Raw genomic sequence first — 24,752 nt, forward strand, 5'->3', positions numbered from 1 at the left:
CAAAAGTGGGTGTGAACTGGGGCGGAGATGCAGCCATGTAGCTTTCTCATCAAGATAAAGCTGTTTACATAACGTGTTCTTCCTTCCGTTGCAACTGTGAGGCAATTCTCATCATGAAAAATGTTATTAGGCAAACATCAAGTTTATTGTAACTGACTTCGATGATTCTAATAAATCGCTTATATTGATGCTTATATTAATAATTAGGCATAAGGAAAAGTTTTAAGGATGCAGGTTGTGAAATATCCAAGAATTCAGTAAATCATTATTCCTGCTTTATAAAAAGTGATGAATTGAAAAGTGAACCACACAGAAAGGTGAAAAAAGTGATGGCAAGAACTGAGCTGAAAAGAGTAAATGGGGATTTAAAATCACTGGGCAGATACTGTGAAATGAAAGTATGTTAAGGCTGTTGGATTTTTAAAAAAAGAAAGTGTGAAGTGTGGTGTGCATATATTGACCTCACTTTCAATTTACTCACTTTCACACGTTCACGCATCATGAGGTACAGGAAATAACGAAAAAAAATGCACACAATATATGATATCTTCCAACTTACTCTGAATTTATCATTTTTTTTGTCTCTATTCAGAAGCAATTTCACATTGCTGTACAATTCAGATTAATTTCACTTACCTTGAATGGTGAATGGGGTTTTGTTAAAAATGAATGAACTGAATAACCGAGATTAGGATTTATTGTATTGAAACATTACACTCTTTTAAACTGATCATCATCACATTTTCCAATTCATTTGAAAATGTATCCCTCAATTTTTTTAGTGCATAATCATGTTTATCTTTATATTAACTCTTTATGTCTTTCACTTCAAAAATACAGTAAGTACCAGCCTTGCCCCTATATGGGCTACAGCCCAGGATGTTAAGCAGCACCTATGAGAAGCACTCAAGCATCCACACCATAATAGTGAATGATGAGGGACTCCACCAGGGATTACACACAATTTTATTTGAGTGCAGTGTCATGTCCCATATAATCTATTTATCTGCTGTATTTCTCATTATTATGATGGTCATTAATGTTGTTGTGGCTGTTATTATGAATTAGAAAAGTCCTGCAACTTTGCATTTCTTAAACTACTACTTCTTTATATGAATGACAACAGTTTATGGTCTACATCAGCAGTAGAACATCAACTGCAGAAGTTGATCCCCTAAATTTGAAGTTGGCCCCTGAAATAAAGTCAGTGAAACACAAAAAAAATCACCTGGTACAAGATACTATCTTCTCAGAACATTTTCCTTCTCAAGGATAGTGAAGGCATTGAAACAGTACAAAACAAAATAAGATAATATTACTTAAAGTCCCCCTCCACTCAGAAATATGTTTTCTCTTCTCTTGTTCCTTCAGTTAGATGTTTGAGCTTCACTGTGCAGAATGATTTGTGTGAAGCGTTGGTCACTGGAAAGCTGTTTTCACTTTTATCTGCTGAAAGTGGAAAGTTTCTCTGTGCTCATTGAAAATCCAATTTTAAGGAGTGGACCTACTAGCATAATTTATGACATCACAAATAGTTTGAAAGCCAATCCTGGTCCAATATTCAACTTATACAAGTGTGATGTGGAAACTTGAAGCTTCCCAGAAACACAGGGAATGGACTTCACAGTGAAATGGGAGACATCTTGCATCCAGCAGTGAAACCTCTGAAATGAAAAATATTTGAATATTTATAGACTCTGAAATTTTTATTGAGGGAGAAAGAATAGATGTAATTTTAAGTATTTTAACAAGATCATTTAACTTTTTTTGTGGAAAAAACATATCAGACACAAATTATATTCAAAATAGAGCATTTTATATACTTCCTAAAACAGGCCTGGAGGGGATCTTTAAAATATAAAAAGTAACATTTATATTTTTTATTTTGGGTCTCAGCAGTTTGTAAATCTGGAAAGTGGAGGACAGAAAAACTGACCTGAGATCAGCGAAACACTCCTCCAAGCTTACTTGTTACTGCGCATGCGCAGGAGGGCAGTATGTTGTCATGGCCCCGTTCAGGGAGGTATTGTGTTGGTATGTTTTTGTTTTTAAGGCTTCTTTCCTTTCAAATAATCTATATTTTTGCAACGAAGCAACATACTCGATGGTAGTGAGGTCTATCTGCACTTTTAGCGAGCTGAAACACTTGAGCATTCTCAGTTTTGACGATTTATGGAGATAGTTAGCTAGGCTAATGTTGAGTTAGCAGTGTATTAAACTGGTTGCTGTTGCAAACAACTCTCCTTGAAGTATCAGCTAACTGTAGTACAGTTTCACCTGTTTGAACAAGAATTGTGTAAGAAATGTGATGACAATGCAGGTGGCTCAAGCTGTTTTCATGTCAGGTCCTTTATTTCACAGGGAGACCCATTTAAATGCACCTCTCTGCGGCACACGGTTACTGATGGACAACTGTTGTTGAAGTCAGGTGAGCTAATGTGGCTAACACTGCATACGTGTGTCGCATTTGTATTTATTTATATGCTTTTAGTGACACACAGGGGCTCATTTAATCAAACATGAATGGTTTCCTTAGTGAAATGTCGACTATAATCTGTCTCCTGCACCAGTCACAGTATGTCACAACCTGAATTTACGTTTTACAGCCAAAAAACAAAACAGCTGATTATTCGCTTTACTAATTGGGTTAACTCTGTTGTTTGTCCAGGATGAATGACATGAATCTGAGTCCTGTGGGCATGGACCAGCTCAGTGTGCCCTCAGTGAGTGCCAGCCACTTGGGTCTGCCCACCTCCCCCACACACAACCCCATTCCCACTCCAGGTATGAAGGCAATACTAAGCGTGTTTGATCAAACTGTGATGTGATGTGATGTGTTTCTTGGTGAAGAAAACATTTCATATCAAAGATCCCCTCCAGACATATTTTAACATGTATATAAAATATTCTACTTTGAATAATAATTTGTCTTTTTTCCACAAAAAGTTCAATTACCTTGTTAAAATCCTTAAAATTACATCTACTCTGGATCACCATGGTAACTGAATGGTTACAGTGCATGCCACATAACCACAACGTCCCCGGTTCAAATCTGCCTGGGGACCTTTGTGGTATGTCACGCCCCTCTCTCTCCCTTGTTTCCTGTGTGCTTCTCCACTATCAACTGTCAAATAAAGGTAAAAAAAAAAAAAAGCCCCAAAACACATCTTAAAAAATCACATTATTCCTTCCCCCCCTCATTAATGATCCCCTCCAGATATTTATTAAGACATATAAAAATTCTCTGCTTGGAACAATAATGTATGTCTGACATGGTTTTTCCACAAAATATGTATAATTACCTCTTTAAAATCCTCATTGTCCCTGATTAAAAATTCCAGAACCTATAAATATGTAAATATATTTAATCTCAGAAGTTTTCTTGCTTGACACAAGATGTCTCCTACTTCACTGTAAAGTCCATTCTCAGTGTTTGTACACTTGAGGCTTCAAATTTCCACATCATACTTGTGTGAGTTAAATTTTGGACCACTATTAGCCCCAAACTATTTGTAATGTCACAAATCATGCTTGTAGGCCCACACCCTAAAATTTGATTTTCAATTAGCACAGAGAAACTTTCCACTTTCAGCAGACGGATGTGAAAACAGCCTTCTAGTGTCAAACTCTGCACATACATCACTCTGCACAGTGAAACTCAAATATCCAACTGAAGGAACAAGAAGGAAAACATGTTTTTGAGTGGAGGGGGACTTTAAATGCTAAAGAATCCTAAATGTGTGTACTGCAGGTATTTCTGTATAGTCTATACTTTAACTTAAATTTCCTGAATATATTCTCCTGTTTTCCACATTGACATACTGTAGATACATGCTGATTTAAACTTTATTCTCTTTATGATGGTGCAGGTATGCCAGTGGCCATCCCCAGCCTGGGACCTTCACTGGGCTCCCTCCCTTCTGCTCTGTCACTGATGTTGCCCATGGGTCCTCTGGGGGACAGGGGAGTGATGTGCGGCCTGCCGGAGAGGAACTACTCCTTGCCACCTCCTCCATACCCCCATCTGGAGAGCAGCTACTTCCGACACATATTGCCAGGTGCAGTACTGTTTGTGTGCGTGACATGAATTTTGAGTCAGTCAGCCTGATTGTTGTAGTGGGGATGCTTGATGATGAACCCAGTATGCCTGATCTCTTTGTTGCTAAAGGTATCCTGTCTTATCTGGCTGACCGTCCACCGCCTCAGTACATTCACCCCAGCAGCCTTAACATGGACGGGACCCTGTCTGTTGCCAGCAACAATCCTTCAGGTCTGGACCCCTACAGTGGCCCTGGAGGCCCATTGGAACAGGGCCTGGTGCCCATGGACTCCAGACAGGTCAGTGGCCAGGGAGACCTCCACCAGGCTGGTGCTCATGAGCTGGACTCCACAGGGTTGGCCATGGAGTCGCGTGTCAGCAGCCCCATGTCCCCTGACAGGATGGGAGAGGAGCTGGCCACCATGGACGGGGTCGGGGTGGTGGCGGTGTCCGACAGCCAGCAGCAGCTTGGAGGGGGAAGGCAGCCTCAGCCACATGAGGGCCTGACTGGGGTGGACTCCTCTGGTGGGGTGATGCCCCTTCATGGACCCCCTGTGCTCGAGTTACCGGTGGTGATGGAGCCGGATCATATGGGGGGCCGAGTGGGAAACGCTGGGGGAGGAGGAGCAGGAGGACTTGGGGAGCAGCTTCACACAAATGGGGAGCTGAACTCGGGCGTCGTCAGTGTGGTGCTCACTGGCTCCATGGCCAGTCAAGGCCAGCTGGAGCCGGTGTCCCTCCATGGACACTCTGGGATGGGGCTGGAGGCAGTAAATGTGTCCCCCATCACTGCAGAGGTGTCGCTGGGGCCAGAAAATAACCTGGTGCTGGTCAACTCCACCCTGCAGCTAGAGGATTCTACCTCCAACAAGGAGAACATGGTCACTGCTTACACCATCTGTGAGTGTGTATTTGTTACAGTTCCTTCAGACGTTAAAATTGAAAATCTTGATTTTTAGATCTGAGAAAAGAATTGAAAGTAATATGAAGCTTCAGTAAAATGAGTTGTAAAAAGCAGTCATTGAATGGAAGTGAGATGAAGATGATGTACAACAAGGAAGCTCTTGACACTGTTAACAGGCAGTAAGTGTAAGTGATTGAAATAACTGTCGCTGGTAGTAATTTTTGTGTTGTTGTTATCATCTATCAGGGTGCACACTGTGTGAGCGTTCATATACCTCAGACTGCCCAGAGCATGGCCCAGTCACCTTCATCCCTGACACGCCCATCCAAAGCCGGGCTCGCCTCTCTCTCCCACGTCCACTGTGCATTCGCATCTCAGTGGCTGACGAACCGCTCGGTAAGAAAATTAACATTCTTAAACAAAGTTTTCTGGGGCTGTTAAAGTTGATTTCCTGACGGTGCGTAAGTCGAAGTGCACCAGCCTCGCCCCGCCCCACTCCTGCAACTTTCACAAAGAATGTTGTTTACGTTGATAGCCGCTTATCAGCTTCTCCATTCATGGATACAACAAATGTTATATTGTTACAATGTTTCATCAGGTTTCATCAGGTTTGCATCAACAACAGAGTTTAAGGGGGCATGGTGGAGGAGGCATGAGCCACAGTTTGTGTCGAAACCTGTACTCCTCCATTGAGTCATAACTCACTTATTTCTGAACACACAGACATGATACATAAATGTGAATAAACATCCATAAATCTGCTTAGAATTAATAGAAAAATTACGCTCCCTTGAACACTAGAACTTGCCTTAGAATCACCACATTTTTAAAGATCCCCTCCAGACATGTATTAAGACATATAAAATTACTCTGCTTGGAATAATGTGTGCCTTATAAGTTTTTTCCACAAAAAAATAATAATTACTACTTTAAAATCCTTAAAATGGCAACTAATCCTTCATTTAAAATTTCAGAATCGATAAATATGCAAATATATTTCATTTCAGAAGTTTAACTGATGGACACAAGACGTCTCCTACTTCACTGAAAAGTCAGTTGTATGTGCACTGGAGGTTTCAAGTTTCCACGTCACACTTGTATACTTGGATTGGCTCCAAACTAGTTGTGTTATCACACAATTATATTTTATTGCTGTACAGACTGTAAAGCCCCCTGAGGCAAATTTGTGATTTGCGATATTGGGCTATAAAAATATGAATAAAATGGACTTGACTTGCTGTACCACAGATGAACCAGCAGGGAGAGAAAAAAAAAGACATCAGCCTCTGGAAACAGAGCTGCAGCTAGGGACAGGAAATTCGTAGGATGGAGCCTCAGTTCAGCAGCAGTATAGCTACCCAGATAGTGATAGATTAGAAGAGTTAACATGGAGTCTGCAGGAGGGGGTGAGTTTTGTATAAAATGCTGGATTGTTTTAGTTAATTATGTGTTTCTGTTTCCGTTCTGCTACATTAATGGTGACAAAGTAGGTTTTGACTGACAACTGTTGGAGGCAAGAGGGAGTTTTTGTGTCTGTTAAAGTGTTTATTAAAACAGCATGTAACAATAGTGTTTGAGATTACTGTTCACAGTCTCTTTTTACCAGGATGAGATTGTGGTCAGTTAAGAAAGCAGCAGAGGAGAAAATGAGGCAGACAACAAATGGAGCAAGAGAAGCAGGTGACATACAGAAACTGAATAGTCAAAGTCTAAAGGAGGCTAGTTCATATCAAGAGAGCTGGCAAACAAACTACCTCTCCACACAGAACTGCACTGCATATTTTATTATTTTTTTAATTCTTGTATGTCTTTGTTTTTCTTGAAGTCTATTAATAGGAGAAAGATGTTGCAAATGCTAAATGTTTGGCATGGTCAGTCAATATCAGTCTGATGGAAAGGGTGTGATAGTGTATTCAGACGTGATTATTTCCTCATGCACTGTTGATAGGTTCTTATAGCTTCTACCCCCACTGCTGGTTATGATTAACAGTCTGCATAAACAGGACTGAATCATTGATAGAAGAAACCTGGACTCGACTGATCCTCTTGAAGTTCTGTTGTTGCGTGGGCCTATCAATGGAAAGGAAAGGAAAGAGGGTGCCCACCTCATGACCCCAGTGAAGCGTTTACCCCCTACCCCCACTCAAGGAATGATTGCCTATTACAATACAGGATTGTAAAACCAAGTCCTATGAGCTCAACTGATAATAGAATTGCAAAATAATATACAGGGTCTGGTTTGGTATGTTAAAGCTTTGTGAAAACATTTTTAAAAAGTAGTATCAAGCACACATGAGTAAACAGAAACAAGTTTGGTACCCCATATTAGATTATAAATGTTGTCAGAAGACCTTTACTTGTACGCTGACGAAATGTTGTTATGCTTCCTCTTAGGGGTTTTTGCACGGGACGTTATTCCTCCTAGGACCTGCTTCGGACCGATGGTTGGCCAGCATTGTAGCAACGTGGACCTCTCTGATTGGCCGGAAAAGGAAACACCTCAGCTATGGAAGGTCAGTGCAGTGGCTTCGGTTGGGCCACAGTCGTCAAAGTCGATCTAGAAACCATGATGAGTAGATGAACCCGTCTGTCCTTCACAGATGTACCACAACAACGTGTTGGAGTTCTACATCGTGACAACGGATGAGAATGAATGCAATTGGATGATGTTTGTCCGCAAGGCAAGGTATGACACAGAACATAATAGAGGTGTGACTTAATTATGTTAAGTGTGCAATATGTATGGCTGGATTGTGTGCAAATCTATATTGTGATTATAGCTGCAACAAAGAAGCAATGTGGATAATTGTATTGACATTGTAGGAAATTAAAACAGTGCATGTTGTTTAGAGCAACTTGTGTATGACTTTAGATACAATATGCTGTTAAAATGTATGTGTGTTTGTGTATTAAGGACCCGTGACGAGCAGAACCTGGTGGCGTACCCTGCCAACGGTAAACTGTTCTTCTGTACAACCACAGAGATCCACCCGGACCAGGAACTGCTCTTCTACTACAGCAGAGACTACTGCAGGCTGATGGGTGAGATGCGACTCACGCAACAACTGATCCATTACTGACATGGGCATCCGTTGACTGTTATTGTACTATCCCTCATGTCTCCACAGGCATTCCTCAGGTGCCTGAGGGCCAGATCTGCCACTGCGGCAAAGAGTGCTCCTCCTTTTCTGAGTTCAAGTCTCATCTTAATAGCCATAACAGTAACCACAGCCATAACCAACCTCCGCACAGCCACAGCCCATCGCAGCAGGACCACTCTCAGCAGCAACAGCCGCAGCAACAACAACAGCAGCAGCAACAAGAGCAACAACCACAGCAACAGCAACACACTCACCAGGAAGAGAAGCTGACCAACGGGACCTCGAGCTCCTCCTCTTCGCCGTGGCCCTGTCACACCCACGCTGCAGGACAAACAAACAATGATAACAACAGCAGCAGCAGGAGCAGCGCTAATAGGAACTCTAATAACGTTACCTCCAGAACAAACTCTAAAGGTCAGGGCCATGCGCGGGAGAAGAAATTCAAGTGCAGCATGTGTTCACGGGCCTTCATTACATCCACTAAGCTTAATGTGCACTTCATGGGGCATGTGGGGATGAAGCCTCACAAGTGTGAATACTGCAGCAAGGCTTTTAGTGATCCCAGCAACCTCAGGATGCACCTCAAGATTCACACAGGTATGTACAAGGATAATGGACGTGTAAACGGATATCTGTATTTTTGATTTTTGCTTTGAAGAGACAGGAGCCTGGTTCTGATGGAGGCTTAACTGAGGGGCTGCATAAAAGGATATGCAGGAGTTCTTAGAACTGTAAATCATGCAAAGATATTCCAGTATCCCAGAATAAAAATTCGGACCTTGAAATGTGCATGACATGTTCCCTTAAACATTTTTTACCCCAGTCCTTTTAAAACATTTTAATCTAATGAGATACTTTATGAAGAAAATGCTGCTTTCCTATCTGTTTCAATGTATAAATACAAATTCGATTCAGTTCAGCACATAGACATCCATCCAGAAATATTATTTTACTGATTGTGTCTTTATTTTTCTGCCAACAGGTCAGAAGAACTATAGATGCACAGTTTGCGAGAAGTCGTTCACCCAGAAATCCCACGTGGCGTCGCACATGCTCATCCACACTGGCGCAGAGAAGCTCAAGTGTGACCTCTGTGACCGAGCATTCATCAGGAAACATGACCTGAAACAGCACATGTTCTCTCACACACAGTATGTAACTTGATAATTTTACATTTCATAAAGACGTACAGCTGTTTTATAAGTTAGCAGATTGATGGATTGAGTTCGGCACTGATTGTTGTAATGTGGTGTTTCTTCTTCCCTGGTTATTTCCACCAATTCAACAGCGAACGCCGGATTCAGTGCCCGAAGTGCAACAAACATTTCCTCAAGACCAACCACCTGAAGAAACACATGAACTCTCACGAGGGCCGGAGAGACTTTGTCTGCGAGAAATGCCACAAAGCTTTCCTCACCAAATACCACCTCACCCGTCACCTCAAGATATGCAAAGGGCCCAAGACGGAAAGAGCATCCCGTAAGGAGCAGGACGTGGATGAGGACGAGGAGGAGGAGGACGAAGAGGAGGATGATGGCAGGGTGAGAGGAGGAGGAGGAGGAGGAGAGAGACTTGTTGACTCAGCCAGCAATGATGACTGTGGTTTAGATGTTGGAGGATATAACTCTGAGAAGTCCCTGTCACCCCCTCATTGACAACACTGTGCCTCTTGAGATGTTTTGATTTTTCATCTACATTAGTACATTACTCATATGTACCTCTAGTTTTTGCCAAATTTCAGTTACTTTGTCAAATTTTAACTGCAACATCTTACATAATCGATTTATTTTATTTGCCAGAATTTTACAATCAGTACATATTTAGTCTCTCACAAGCATATCAATGCTGCTAAAATAATTTTTGTCATATTATAAGCCAACTGATTTTTTTTTTCTTCTTTTTTCATTTAACTCAGGCCTGTGTAATATTATTGGTTGATGGGGTTAATATAAGCTATCTTTCATTCACTGTTATTCCTTATTCTGACTTTCTCAATAAAAATGGAGTGAACGACTGATATTCATTTGTAGCTGTGCATTAATGTCAATTAAATTACTGATGCCATATTCTTGCATTTTAGTCCTGATCATGTGTAATTGCTAACTACCTGCGCTTTTGTTCTTTATTTATTAAAAGCAGGATTTTGTATTCCTTTCATTTTTATTTAAAATGTCTGTGTGAATGGAAATGAGATTCTTGAAAACAGGAGTCTGGGCATTCTGTGATATTCCTCATTGTGTGAGTGTTGACTAAATGTAATAATATTGTTATAGCTCCATCCTATCTGTTGCCTAATGTTTTAATAAATAATAATTTAAAGCTGTTTTGTGTTGTTGACTGAAAATGATAGTATATGATGTATACTTGATGGTATATCCAGGAATGTAGTAGAAAGTAATCCCATGTTTATTGACCATTTCTTCTGAAATAAATATTTTATCTGCATCACAGCAGAACATCATACATAGAAACCAATATCAAACACATCACTCATAATAAAGTTTACCCACCTGCTTTACATTCACCACATGATCGCCCATGGATAAAACCACGTGGATAAAGCGGCGAGGCAGCGCCCCCACCTGACCACTTAACTAGTGTAATTTGTTTCTATGAGAGGGATGTTGAGACTGTGGAACATTTTCTTCCATTGTGAATCTGTGCAGGAATTCTGGCTTTCATGTCAGAGCTGGCTTTAATCTAAAGATATGCCGTATTGCTGTACCCTCTAAATGTGATGTTGATTAAAGCTGGAGTACTTATGAGGGAGAAAAACTGGGCTTCTGGTAAACAACTTGATTTTATTGTGTAAACACTTTATTCCTAGGTGTAAATATTTAAAGGTTAAAGCCCACATCAAGAAGAAAATAATGTCCCCAAATCACCAAACCCTCCTGCACAACAGCTTCATTATGGTCTAAAAGTTACAGACTTGTGCTATCAGTTGTAGAAAATTTAACGAATTAGCCAAAGGAGTTTTCTTTTAATGGATGAATTTGTCACAAACAGATAGTTCACATTTAATATACAAAAGTCGGAATACACGACATTTTCTAAAACTGTGGGTAGACTCAAGTTTGCTTTTTTTCTTATATTTCTTTATTTTTTATGGTAGTAAGTAAGTATTTTTATACAATATATGTATATTATCATACGCATATTTTAAATTAAATTATAATATGTTTTATACATTTAAATATTACATTTTATAATAAGAAGAATTGGCTGCTTCTTCAGCGTTATTTTTTTTCCCACCCGCATTCTGAGAAGACCCGCCCTTCTCTGCCTCTGATTGGCTCTGACCCTGATATTTTTATCCTATCCCAGAGCCATATTTCTTTATATGGCCCTAACCCAACCATCTTACTCGTCATGCCTAAATCTAACCAATCTAACCAGCGAAGGCAACGTGTACTAGCCAATCAGAGGAAGAGTAGGGCGGGTCTTCGCGGAATGCGGGTAGGAAAAAACGGAAAAAATAAGGCGCTTCTTCAGAATGAACTACCACCGGAAGTATATTCTACAGCTTCCGTTGAAAATACAAACTATGCAGCGCCGCGGTTGTCATTCACTTTAGCGTGGTATGAACGATTTAAGTTTGCTACACGTTGTATTTGCAGTTTGCTAGTATTGTTATTGGAGACACTATGATGTGTTTTCGCTATACACCATGAAATTAAACCATACTTTGTCTGCAAATTCAGCATTGTTTATATATTAGCTCGCTAACTTTAGCTAATCGTTTAGCTAGCAGGTCAGCTATCTGTGCCACAGCTGCCATGCGACCACTTCGTTTTACTTGATGTTTTAGCTAATGATGAATTGATTTAAAGCAATCTACGTATTAGTAGTGATTTCTTGAAAATGGTTTGTTCCTTAATGTAGCTTTTCTCTGCTCCTTGTCTCAGCCTGAACAGTCAGATAAAGTCATGTTGACCCCGCCGAAGGAGGGGATGCCCAGTATGATTGACAGGGCGCTGAGGATGAGGAGGGAGGAGCAGGCTCGTCAAGTGGTTCTCGCCTGGGCTGTCCTCAACATGTCCCTGGCTGGCATGATTTACACTGAAATGTGAGTTGTTCTTTAGTGTTCTCTGGCAATGTAGCACTGATTTAATGTCCCGCCGTCTCACATTTTTGCTTTTCCAGTGTATGTTGTGATCACTGATCTAATTTTTCTGTTAGGTCAGGGAAATTGCTGAGTCGATACTACAACATCACCTACTGGCCTATCTGGTACATCGGTGAGGTTCTACTACTCTTTCATTTATTGAAGAATGTTTATTGGTCCTGGAAAAAGTCATAAAATGTTCTAAAAGATCTGACAAAACAAAAAAGCACATATGAGTTTTTTTTTTTAGTCAATTTTCAGTGTATGTTCAATGGAGGTTTCAAGTTTCCACATCACACTTGTGTAGAGTTGAATATCGGACCAGGATTGGCTTCCAAACTATTTGTGATGTCACAAATCATGCTCGTAGGCCCGCCCCTTAAATACTTTCCACTTTCAGCAGAGAAATGTGAAAACAGCCTTCAGGTGTTAAACCCTGCACATACATCATTCTGCACAGTGAAGCTCAAACATTCAACTGTAGGAATAAGAAGAAAAACCTGTTTGAGTGGAGGGGGACTTTAAACATTTATATAATGTTGCATATCACATAAAAATTATAAATAAAAGTCCAAAATTTAATTTGACACTATCAGACACCTAAGTATTTCTGTAGTAAGAGTGTTCTTCTCTTCTGTCCTGCTTTACAGAACTGGTGCTAGCGTCCCTCTTTAGCCTCAATGCTCTTTTTGACTTCTGGAAATATTTCAAATACACAATGGCTCCATCCAGCATTGCTGTATCCCCTATGCAGCATCAACTTCTGGGTCTGAGAAACACAAGTGAGTCTTTTGGTGACACATTGTTTTGTTTTTTTTTCCTGCAGAATTTATAATATTTATCTCTCCTGTTGTATAATCGTTATTAAATTGATGCTGGTTGTATGTTGATTGGTGTCTGTCCCCTTGCAGGTATTCAGGCCTCTCCACCCCAGAAGCCAGAGAAGAAGGAGACCCCACTTCCTGCACAGTCGTCTCCACTGCAGGGTCAGAGCGTGCTGAGTTTCAGTCCCTCTCGGCCAGCCACCACCAGCCCCAAGTTCTCCCCCAGCTGTGTGCCCGGGTACAGCCCTCCTCTCAGCAATCCATCCACTCCAAGCAGTGCAGGAGGGCCCTTTTCCCCCTCCGTGGCCTTTGGAAAGGTATGTTTATTTCAACACTAATATCAGTGTACTTGAGTTTTGGAAATGTAACATCTCCGCTTTGTGTCCATCAGGTGTTGAACTACAGTCCCTCCCCTGGCTCCTCTCCCTACCCGAGCAGCATCGGGCCAGCAGAAGGCTCCAGCTTGAGGGCTCGATACCGCACTTCCCCCTCTGTGTTTAACTCCCCAGGAAGCAAGGAAGACTACATGGAAGATCTGAAAAGCCTGGAGAGGTTCCTCCGCACTGAGGAGGAGAGGAGTCACCGCAGCCAACTAGGTACAGTATGTCGTTTGTATATCTGAGACACACAGATGTAGACCAAGAGTTTGTTTTTAGAATATTTGACCAGTACTGACGTTTTTGAGAATACACTTATCAGTTATGTACATCCACATGTGGATGTGTAGAATCGTAGAATGAAACTTTTCAGATATGATGATCAGAATGGGAACCTGGTTTATTGCCAAGTAGGTTTGCATATACAAGGAATTTTCTTCTCCTTGGTCTTGTGGTGGATAACTATCAAAATATATAAAAGAAAAAATATAAAAAGAAAGAAGGAAACTTACAATAGAACTATGTAAAATATATTCTAACTGAGAAGATCTGATGATGATTAACTGATGCCCTCTGTAGGGAGTCCAGAGGCTGTGTCTCCAAGCCACAGTCCAACATTTTGGAACTACAACCGCTCAGTGGGGGATTACGCCCAAAGTCTAAGGAAATTCCTGTACCAGCCTGCCTGCCGCTCTCAGGCCCCGTCTGCCCACAAGGATGAGACTGACCTGGGCTCCAAACAGGCTGCAGAGGAGGTCTGTAAATAAGCTTTGAGTTTGCTTTTGCTTGTCGTTACGTCCTAAATGAGACGTGTGCCATCTAAGTCTGTTGGTGTCAGTATAGAATACATGATTTACATGAAATATATTTTACCCCCTTCTGTTATGTAGGTGTGGGCCAGAATCACAACCAGTCGCCCTGTAGTGGATCGCATCGATAGCTGGACAGCCAAGCTCAGGAATGTGAGTATTCAAACATATTTACAGAACTACATACTCAAGAAACTTGTTTACAAACTACAGTACATAAAATACCACCTACATTTGATTTGAGTAAAAAAATGCATCAGAAAACAAATCTATTTGTGTCTTTTGCAGTGGATCAGTGACACCATCTTGGTCCCCCTGGTCAAGGAAATAGACTCTGTCAACAGCCAGCTCAGGAGGATGGGCTGCCCTGAACTCCAGATAGGAGGTAAATCATCTGCAGAGAACCTGAATCGTGACAAATGTACCATCTCCTGAAAATAGAAACCAGTCAAACATACTGTATCTTTTAGAAATGTTATGTTTTTGTAAGTAATACTAATAGTTGGATGAAAATGTTGCGCGTTAAAATATTTCAGATACTATGTTTTGGGTTTTGTATGTTTTGTTGGACAAAAAAATTGAGCTATAGCACTTGAACATCTAAATGAACATATAGAGTTAAGTAGAAGGCAGATATTTTCATGTTACAGCAGCAGAGCTAGTTCTATTAGATTTTATAGTTTTGTATTTTTCTCAGACATGAACATTTGTCAAATAAGTACAATGTATAGCAAGAAAGCAAGTAGTTTGGTAAAGTCTGTAACATACATTTCCAACTCAATGAAAAAAACCTTACTCTGATATATGGAAATGGGAACGGTCAGTCTCACTAGTTTCTGTCTGTCTTTTCTCCGTCAGAGGCCAGCATCAGCAGCTTGAAACAGGCAGCGGTGATGAAAGCCTCGTCCATCCCCACGATGAACTCTATCGTCCAGTACCTGGACATCACTCCCAACCAGGAATATGTAGTAGATCGCGTAAAGGGTAGGTTCAACAATACAGTATGTAGTGTATGTGTGTTTGTGTGTGCCTGAAACAAAATTTGTATTTGCTATATGTGTGTGCTTTGTATATTCTGTCTGGATAGAGCTGGCCCACAGTGGCTGCATGAGCTCCTTTCGCTGGAACGGTGGTGGTGATCTGAAGAACAGAAAATGGGACACAGACCTCCCTACTGACTGTGCTGTGAGTCTACACACACACACACACACACACACACAAACACACACACACACACAAACACGGATAGCGAGCTGGTGGCATAAACAGTTACCATATAAAAACAGTCACTGCACAGATTCAAGTCCAGTCTTTGATCTGTAACTTTCCATCCATTTGGCTCTTTGATATGTGTTTTCATAGAGTTTAAAGTGTCTCTCTATTGAATGCATATTTTCCTAAATGTTGTGTTTGTTTAGGGCTGATTAAATATTGTGTTTCTATTCAACAGTCCATGAAATATAATTCTTTGACTGGTTGTGAGGTGGAGACTAGTGCTGCAATAATGAGACTTTTGTAGATAATATTTTATTGTTTCAGTTGCAGTAGTGCTACATTCTTATCATTAAAAGGGCTCTATTTTTTATGTCCACAAAAGCTTCAGGGATTGAAACAGATCCCAATGCAAACATTTTTTTTACTTACTCGCACGTGTCCATTAACAGACTACTTAACAATACCTGCGTGAATACACATGGCCTCCTTTGAGTTTCTCAAGTGCAGGTTCTGTCTGAGTGGCTTTCCTCAGCAGTGTGGGATCACCAGCCAAATACCTCTGTGTAATATTTTTGCTTCCCATAGTGAGTTTACTGTGTGTTTATCCCTCCAGATCCTCATGCATGTGTTTTGTACATACTTGGACTCCAGACTGCCCCCGCACCCCAAGTACCCAGACGGGAAGACTTTCACTTCACAGCACTTCAGCCACACCCCAGACAAACCTGGTAATTACAAACACTCTCTCTCTCACACACACACTCTCACTCACACACACACATACACACACGAGCAGACAATGGCGTTTCTGTTTTTGTCTCAGTTGTATTAACTCTTTATAGATGTGACCAAGGAGAACCTCTTCTGCATCCACCAGAGCAGCACCACCCCCCCTCACTACCAGCTCATCTATCAGGGACACATCTACAGTCTACCTAAGGTGACTAACACATTTTCATCTTCACAATAATTTCTCTATTTTTTTCAGGCTCTTACAAATGTTTCAACAGCTTGTGATCTGAAAATCAAAATCCCAAAAGAAGTCTGTCTCTGCATCTCTCTCCTTCTTGCTATTCATAAGTCTCCCTGAGGTGACACGAAATCAAACATAAGATCAAATCATCTTTGTTGACTCCCTGAATGATTAAACAAATTAAACAAATGTTGACAAAATGTGGAACAACAAATAAAAAGTACATTAAAATCAAAGGTGGAACATTGCATTGTACACTTCAAACATTTAACACATTACTTTATATTCTGCACAGTACAGCTGCTTCAACAGAACGCACAAAACATTTGAGAAATAAATCTGTTTTTCAGCTTTCTGTAAGCTTGTCAATATTTGTGTTCCTACATGGGTATTACATACTTATATGTGGTAAGATCCAAGACTGGTATTGAATGATTTTTGGCCATAGATGAAACTGAATGATACCTTTTTTTCTTACCTTTATTGTTTATTAGTTTGCTTATAAGAATGGGTCTCCCCTTATGTTTTGATTGTTCATCTCAATTTGAATTTTATTAGAGAATCTTACTAGAGGACTGCATTGGGATTGGGATCCTGCGGGACCCAACGCAAATCTTGCAGGAGCGGGTGGTTTTAACTTTGCTGCGGGCAAACAATGCGTACATATTGCGTTAGGCAATACTGCAGGTTATTACTACTTTTGTGCTCTTTTAGGAAGTAACAGAGGACTGACATGCCATCATCATTAGGAGCACTACTCCTAATCAGTGTGTTAAAAGACAGGGAAACTAAACAAAATAAAACAACCTCAGCAAATCAAACAACCACAGCCAATAACACATGTTCTAAAATAATAAGTAGGCTAAAATAAATAAATACAATGTAATTTTACCTTAGAACAGGTGTAGCCTACTTATTGCACTAGAATAACTTAACTATTGCATAGAATTGCATTGAATGTAATTATGCACTAGAACCCAATTTTGTTATGTTATTACTGTAGCAAAATATAGGCATGCGTCTCTTCATTAATACTACAAAGTAATATAACTTGTTTTCCCTGTGGGACGAGAGAAGACACAAAGGCAATGCAACTCTATTGTGCAGGTGTGAATGGTCAGAATGTTTGCGGGTGCAGGCGGGAGTGTAATTCACACATTGCGGGAGCGGGCGGGAACAGGACTAAGAAAACAGTCCCGCACAGGGCTCTAAATCGTACCTTTTTTTTTTTCCCCAAAGGGTGCATTGGATTTGGTGTTGTCATACACTTACAATACATTGAGATCTCAGCATGTAGGAGCTTTCTTCATACCAGCAATCCCCATATGTGGCACAAATATCCCAGAGAAAATCTAGCGAACTCAGGATAACAGAAAACAGTTCACTTTGATTGCAATGACATGAAACCTTCTTGATTTCTGTTACAGGGCAGGAACAACCTGTTCCACACAATCCTCATGTTCCTGTATGTCATTAAGACTAAGGAGTCAGGGATGCTGGGGTGAGTACTTCTGCTACTTTACTGATGATGCACTACAGCTGTCGAAATCCTATAAAAGACTGGCTAACTCTAAAATAATCTTTGACATGAGTAATGTCATTTTAGAGTAGTTTGAAATATTGATTCCGTTTCGACACAAAGGTCATACAGTGGGGTGCAAATTGCATTCTGATTGAAAATGATTGGTTTAACCTTTCTTGTCTTTGTGGGGTAATTAAATTGCTTTTCATCTTCTTTCACTTTACACCAGGAGAGTAAATCTTGGCCTCTCGGGTGTGAACATCCTGTGGATATTCGAAAACTGATGCATCATAGTTTACAAGGAACGAAAAGCCGCAGGTGGATTTTTCTTCCCTCAATATTGTGTGGCTTCACAGATTGGAAAACCACCTCAACTTAAGGACTGCTCTTTCAGGGGTGCATCGGAAAAACAGCACTTGACTTTGAAAGATACATCAAATGCATATTTTTGGACACTTTCTCAGTTTTAGTGTACAAATTGGCAGCAAACTGTATTGTCAGAGACATTTTAAGAACATTATTCTGTTACACCACAGTGTGCTTATAATACAATGCAGAGCTGTATTTTTAACATTGTTGTTTGATTTTTGTATTTTGAGAATGTACCAGCATGGCAGCCTTGTAAATAACATACCTCAGATGGGTGGTAAAGGGCTCAGACCCATTAGCTTGAATGTAAATACAGTATGTGTGGACTTTGACTTTTTTCCTTTAGCCTCAGTTACCCTTTACAGTTTGTTTCCCTGTAGAATGAATGAATGCAGCAGTGAGGATACTACTGGCATGTGCTTTAAGTCACCTACAGAAATTGGACGTGTACAAAATGAAGCAATAGTAAAAGAATATGAGTAATGAAGTATTAGTAGTTGCTAATACTTAGTTGCTAAGCTTGCCGTATTACTAGGCTGCAATGCAGCATATAACTATGTACAGTGTTTATTCTTTTGATATGTGTTGGAGCACAAATCAAAAGCCTTTGAATCGCCAAAGTCTGAGTATTTCTGAGTATGTTGTCTCTTACAAAGGAGCTCTGAATGCCATTTATTCTGACTTATGTCTGCAATGTGTTGGATATCACATTTTCTGCATTAAGTCTACTTGTTTTCGATATTGCATTTTACAGTTATCGCCACAGACTTGAAAATAAAATTGAGATATTAAAAAAAAGTGTTTAAGCTTGTTCATTTCCCTCCACCTAATAACACTTTGGCTATATTGAATATACACTAGGTGGCAATGTAGTTCACTTGTTACGATTTGACCTTACTGTTGGTCCTATTTTCTCATATGGCACACTGCATAACCACAGCATGAGCACTGTAATGTGATGCTGTGTCTTGTGCTGTCACTTCCAGTGAATCGCTTGAGCCTGAAGAGCGATACTGATTAAACATTTCAAGCATTATTAAAAATTCTAGAGACAACATTTGTTTGAGGAGCAACTGTTAGGCTGGGGAATTTGTGATGTAGCAGCATGCCCTTAATAATGTGTTGTAATAAAAGTCAGTTTAGCACATCCGGGTGTTTTTACTTGTCACATCTGATTAAAAAAAAAATTGTAATCAAGAAAAGCTTGTTTTTTGAATGCAAGTGCCTTGCAAACTGGGAGCATTATCTGGCGTAAATCGCTTTGTTTTGTAGTTTCGTGTCGTCCTCTTTTATTGCAAACATCATTTCCCATAATGCATTTCGCAGTGGAGCTATACCTGCTGGGAAATCTAGTCGCATTGTTAATTAGGTTTGTTTTTCAGATAAATGAAATACATATGTTAATGGTTTATTGTTTTCATTGTGTTGATTAACGACTTTTTAAGATGTCAGTGGTGTGACTATTGTTATTAGTGGGGGTGGGGAAAGGGGGTACATTTTTCAGATACTGGATGAACTACAAAGACCAGAATGCATTTAGCAGCCGTTGCTCCACCGCTCACATCCGCTTGACTCGCTATCTGTGTTGGAAAAAAGGACTTTGTGAAACTGCAGCGATGTCAGTCCAGGTTGTGGCAGCGAAAATGGCAGAGGTCGAGCTCAAAGACGTCCCCACCGGCAAAGACTTACCGGCTGAATCCCCAATGACACCGACCTCGGAGGGCAAAACCCTCGCCAGAAACGACCCACACGAGGCCGGTTTCTCTGCCGCTGCGTCCCTTGCAGCGGAGCCCTCCTCCGCTAAAGCCGGGGAAGGGAGCCCGGGTTTGCTCACCCCGAACCCCCCGAAGATGCCGCAGGCGTCGGCTATGAAGCGGACGGACCCGCAGCAGAACGGCGGAGAGGCTTTTGTCAACCGGGACGGCACCGTCGCCGAAGCACCTCGAATGAAAAAGGTGAGTGAGACAACAATTTTCTCCATAACTTGCTTGTTATCGGACCTCCACAAACCACTCGCTGCAATTATAGCTCGCTGGGAAAAGCTGGCATTGTGTGGCGATGCTAACAGGCTAGCCGTGTCAGTTAACGCTTTTTAATAATAGTCCTCGGTGCTAATAACAGATGTAGAGGGTGTAATAAAGGCTAAACACATTTTTAAACTAAGGGTAGACATTTCATTCAGGCTGACATCGCTAAATCTTTTGGACGTGAATTAAAGAGTTGGACCTCAGCATCAAACTGTTCTCCTAAGTTTCGTTGAGATTGGATGTCAATGAAGGAAAAGCTTTGTTGTTCCCCCCTTTTGAAAGAGTAGTTAACGCTTATTTTTTGTTGTTTTGTGGCTGTTTGACGTATCATGCGCACTACCTTTAAATTAAATGGTACACATACTATAAAATATGAAGCAGGCACATTGACGTTAGTTTGCAAAATCAAAACATAAATCACAGCTTTAGCTAACTTGCTTAACTGTGTCAATTTTTCTTGGTGAGCAGCTAGAAAAATAGACATTTTAGTGACTTCCAGTCTTAGGACACGTGGTGCCTTGTTGCAGCACGGCGCTAGCAAGTGATATATGTATGACTGTTTTCAGTAAGGGATTAGCTGTCTTGCTTTCAAACATGTTTCACTACGTTTGAGATTAGTAATCCTAAGAAACGTTATTGTTGCTGTTATGTGTGAGGCTTTAATGCACGAGCTAGGTACTTCAGCTGATCTGTACTCCTTTCCTGAACTCAAGTTAGTATATTAAGAGTATTCATAGTTCACACAGCTTAAAATACATGCCATGTTAAGCTTAGTTTGGCTGATGCAACGCCACCCAAGGTGTGTGATCTAACTCAGACATAACAGTACAGCAGTCAGTAATCCGTGACCCCGGGGCATTCCTGTCACCTAGTTTTCTCAAGCCTGATTTAGCCCGTAGAGCACCTAGGATCGATATTTTCGTGAGGGAGTTCCTGCCCTTGTGGCTTAATTCAGAGTCTTCACACTGTTTTAATCTTTCCATTTCATGGCCCCCAAAACTGTTTGGATGTGACTGTGCCTCTTATCTTTCTGTGTTTCATATAGTCTTGATTGGGATATGAAGGGCAATGTTCAAAGAAAGAACAATTTTATTTGATAAGGAGTCCTTTGAGGAAGCTGCCAGCTCTGTTTTTCTGATCATAGTTATTGTTGGCAGCTGACTGTGATTTATAGCCTTTGGTCACCGCAGTGCACTTTATCAGCAATCATCAGATTCAGGAAATTATTTTAGATATGCGTATGGTGAGAAACTCTCTGATACATTGACTTCCTCCAGGCACACTATCTTAACAAGCTAAATGCTGAAATTTTTGGTTTTGAAATGGGCTTAACTCTAGTGTTTGCCAGTTTGTGCTCCCACTGTTACATCGATGTGAAAGTACTGGTTAAGTGTGTTTTCATTATGAACCATTAGGATGGGAAAACTGAAAAGGTATCAGTATTAGAAAAGGATGAAACTTGGGGACCAAACAAGTCGGGTGGGATACACTCACCACCCACCCACACCCACTACTACGCCCAGACAGCGATCCTATCCCATTAGACGACCCCTTAACGAAACCCACTAGGAGGAAAACCTGTTAGTACAGTTAGAGAATGGACAGCACATCAACAGCAGCACGGAGCAGATGGCTTTACGTTCCTCAGACTGTCACAGCGAGCAGGGATATGGAAGTCATCCAGCAGTTGAGAGCAGCTGGCCCAAAGGTTGAACCACAATTGGGGGGCTGCCCAAAGCCGGACCTGCTGGATAGCAACAGCCACATCTGGATTGAGGAGACCAAGTTTTCATACAACAGCATGGTACAGCGAGTTCATTTCCAAAATGTTATATGTTCATTTCATTTAGTAGAAATATAATCAGAAGTTAATCTTTTAGTATTTCTTGAAATAAAGAAAGCAGAAAGAATCCCTAAAATGATGTCAAAATTGTCAGGAGTAGCTGATTATTTTTACAAATAATGTATTTTATGTTGCAATAAAACTTGCACATCGCTGGTAGAGGCTATAAGCGCTCTATGTATATATTTTATTTAACTCCCAGTGTATTCAAATCAGTACAAGTATCATTTTATAATCCTTTTTTTTTAATCAGCGCATTTAAATTAGTGATAAGAGTGATGTATGTGATATCCTCTGTGTTAACAAAAGCCTGTGTAGTGAATTTTAATTTAAAGAGATCATATTAATGTAAAGAGAAACTGCACTACAGGGATCTTTTTAACCTATAAAGGGGCATCTCTGAATTTTTAGGGTCAGTGTTTTTATTCATATAATGTAGAGATATCAGTAAGCCTGTGCAGTGGATAATAGGACACTCTAAATACATTGGTGTAGGAATCTGTCCATTACATTAATTCAAATACTCTGTTTTCACCGCATTTGTCTGATCAACTACTTTAGTGTTTATCCACTGGGACAGAAGGATGCCTCCAGCTCATTTATAGATCACGAGGCACAGTGGGTCTTATGGCACTCTGCATTATAGATATACGACCACAGCCTGGCCTTGTGCATCTGCTGAATTCTGCCTCCCCAGTGCAGTAAAGTGTAAGTGAAGCACTGGAGCTGATGATGCAAGTATGCAAGCAGGCAGGCAGGCAGGCAGCAATGTTGCCTGACTGAGTGACTGGATGACTGGCTCGCTTTTAATCCATGCCTTTATCATGTCGCCACATGAGGGGATTAAAAGGCCAGCCCTCTGTTGTAGGTGGGCCCAGATGTAAGCTTTTTGAGTCGGTGATGAGTTTGTAACCCTCGCAGCTTGGCACGAACATCTCCAGCCTCTTGGAAGTCCAGGGTGATACCCCCAGCTGGGAATAGAGGGAGACTAGCAAAGGGCTCTGAAGGCATCAGGCTCAGTTTCTATTGTCACTGTTTGTGACAGTTTGCTGTGTTGCAATCCTTGCTTCACACTCTCATACTGAGCCAGTAGGATCAGCTGTCTGATTGGCTGGTACCTTATTTGAAGCAGATGATTTACCTGTTGAGAACACTGACCAAACATAAGTCTTTTCACCTTCATGACGCTGACTGACACAAGTCTCTGCTGATCTTTAACATTCAGCAACGGCTGAACTTTGTTTTAAGAAAACATGCAGAGTGATATTTTTGTATGATTCCACAGATCAGTGTGTCTGTAAGATCATCCCTCTCTGATGTAATGTTATGTCACCCACTAAACCGGTGTTCCTGGTTAACAGGCTTAAAGTGACCTGTGGCTGCTCTTCTTGGAAAGTGTTTGAAAGAAGAGGTTATATATATATTAAAAAAAACATATCTGGGCTTTAAAAGCTAAAGACAACACTTATAAAATTGTGTACAATTGCAACTACTCCTCATGTAAGATCATTAGGCATCCTCATCTGCCTGTGACTGTCCTTGGCTACAAAGGAGAACGTGTCGCTTTCCTTCCCTTACACCCTCTCATTGTGAGTCACCTCAGGAGATTGAGCTGGTCTGCGTACGTGCGTGTGTGTGTATTTGTGAGAGACTGTGGTAATCACATGCACTTCCCCAGGGGATCCTGTCTTCTCTCATCGGAGTCAAAATGTTGTCATAGCCTAATGCTGCATTTGTCTTTAACAAATTTTGAGAACAACTTTCTCGGATATGCCCGTAAAGCACCTGAACAACACCAGTCTCTTAGCCTTGACATGAACTTATATGATTTTGGCCCTATAGGGATTACTGGGAAGATAGGTTGTATTTTCTTACATTGGAACAGTAGGTTTGCTTTTTAACATTACAGCTATGGAGATGAAAATAAGCCTCTTTTATGCGTATGTAGTATGTATAGAAGCATGTGGGCGTCCGCTGACTGCGTGCAAGTCTGCAGTTGTCGTGTCCATTTTGAAGTGTGGACATACTTTCAGGCTTTGCAAACACACATGCACATATCCCTTTTTCTCTGCACTGACAGGGGGAATGTGGCGCTGTGATGTGAAATAGGAAGGGAACGTTGGATCCAAATCCCAAAATTGTCCCTCGGTCTTCCTCCTTGTTTTCCTTGGATGTTGAGCTCAATGGAAAAACGGCAAGCTCAGCTCTCGTGTGGCTATGTGACTGTCTTAATCCAATCCCAAACTCCGACCCCCTAACTCATGTAGCTCACAGAGGGTTTTGGTGAAAGCATCACAATCACCGCATTATATTTTCACTCTCTTCTTGGACAAACTGACAGTAATTGCTGAGACTCAGTGACAGGACAACCCTATTTGCGGCCTCGTATTAGATTAAACTCTGTTGCGCTGGCAAGAGTTTTCATTGGTTATTGAGTCATCATGGAGGACAGCAAATAAGTTTGACCATTGACAGAGGTCACAGGCAGGGTCACTGGGTTTTCACATGTTTGTGTGACTACATACTCGGGATGTTGATGATTAATGAATAATCAGTTAGCATCCTTCAGACATGAATATGAGGTGTTCTTAGATAACCATACTGTGAACAGTCAGGCATTATGAAACATTACAGTGGCTGA

At 40.9% G+C, this 24,752-nt stretch overlaps 3 protein-coding genes across 5 annotated transcripts in view; all 3 read left to right on the top strand.

Annotated features, from left to right (window-relative positions):
* The first annotated feature begins 1,934 nt into the window (after nt 1–1,934).
* prdm4 (PR domain containing 4) lies at nt 1,935–10,367 on the top strand. Of its 2 annotated transcripts, none has more exons than XM_042403871.1 (12): nt 1,935–2,034; nt 2,362–2,428; nt 2,669–2,784; nt 3,870–4,058; nt 4,169–4,939; nt 5,190–5,339; nt 7,338–7,456; nt 7,544–7,629; nt 7,858–7,985; nt 8,072–8,641; nt 9,027–9,195; nt 9,333–10,367. In XM_042403871.1, exons 3-12 carry the CDS (start codon nt 2,670–2,672, stop codon nt 9,697–9,699), a joined length of 2,664 nt encoding a protein of 887 aa, XP_042259805.1. In that variant the 5' UTR covers nt 1,935–2,034; nt 2,362–2,428; nt 2,669; the 3' UTR covers nt 9,700–10,367. The 2 variants fall into 2 exon arrangements, with proteins under 2 accessions (XP_042259805.1, XP_042259806.1); XM_042403872.1 differs by lacking the exon at nt 1,935–2,034 and adding an exon at nt 2,089–2,107.
* A 1,152-nt stretch (nt 10,368–11,519) lies between these two features.
* On the top strand, nt 11,520–18,178 carry tmem209 (transmembrane protein 209). Its single transcript, XM_042403313.1, has 15 exons — nt 11,520–11,625; nt 11,953–12,113; nt 12,227–12,285; nt 12,803–12,934; nt 13,064–13,293; nt 13,368–13,572; nt 13,933–14,108; nt 14,244–14,315; nt 14,451–14,547; nt 15,021–15,146; nt 15,250–15,347; nt 15,991–16,105; nt 16,220–16,317; nt 17,778–17,851; nt 18,102–18,178. The coding sequence occupies exons 2-15, from the start codon at nt 11,974–11,976 to the stop codon at nt 18,154–18,156; spliced, it is 1,677 nt and encodes a 558-aa protein (XP_042259247.1). The 5' UTR covers nt 11,520–11,625; nt 11,953–11,973; the 3' UTR covers nt 18,157–18,178.
* Nucleotides 18,179–19,785: 1,607 nt separating this feature from the next.
* The window catches only part of ahcyl2b (adenosylhomocysteinase like 2b), a 38,962-nt gene continuing 33,995 nt past the window's right edge, over nt 19,786–24,752 (top strand). Inside the window, exon 1 of one of the 2 annotated variants that reach the window (XM_042402805.1) lies at nt 19,786–20,196. In XM_042402805.1, coding sequence (XP_042258739.1) covers nt 19,858–20,196 — 339 coding nt within the window. In that variant the 5' untranslated portion in view covers nt 19,786–19,857. The remainder of the gene's footprint in view (nt 20,197–24,752) is intronic. The other variant, XM_042402806.1, reaches the window with a different exon arrangement.

Source organism: Thunnus maccoyii, chromosome 23, assembly GCF_910596095.1.
Source record: "Thunnus maccoyii chromosome 23, fThuMac1.1, whole genome shotgun sequence".
Lineage (NCBI taxonomy): Eukaryota > Metazoa > Chordata > Actinopteri > Scombriformes > Scombridae > Thunnus > Thunnus maccoyii.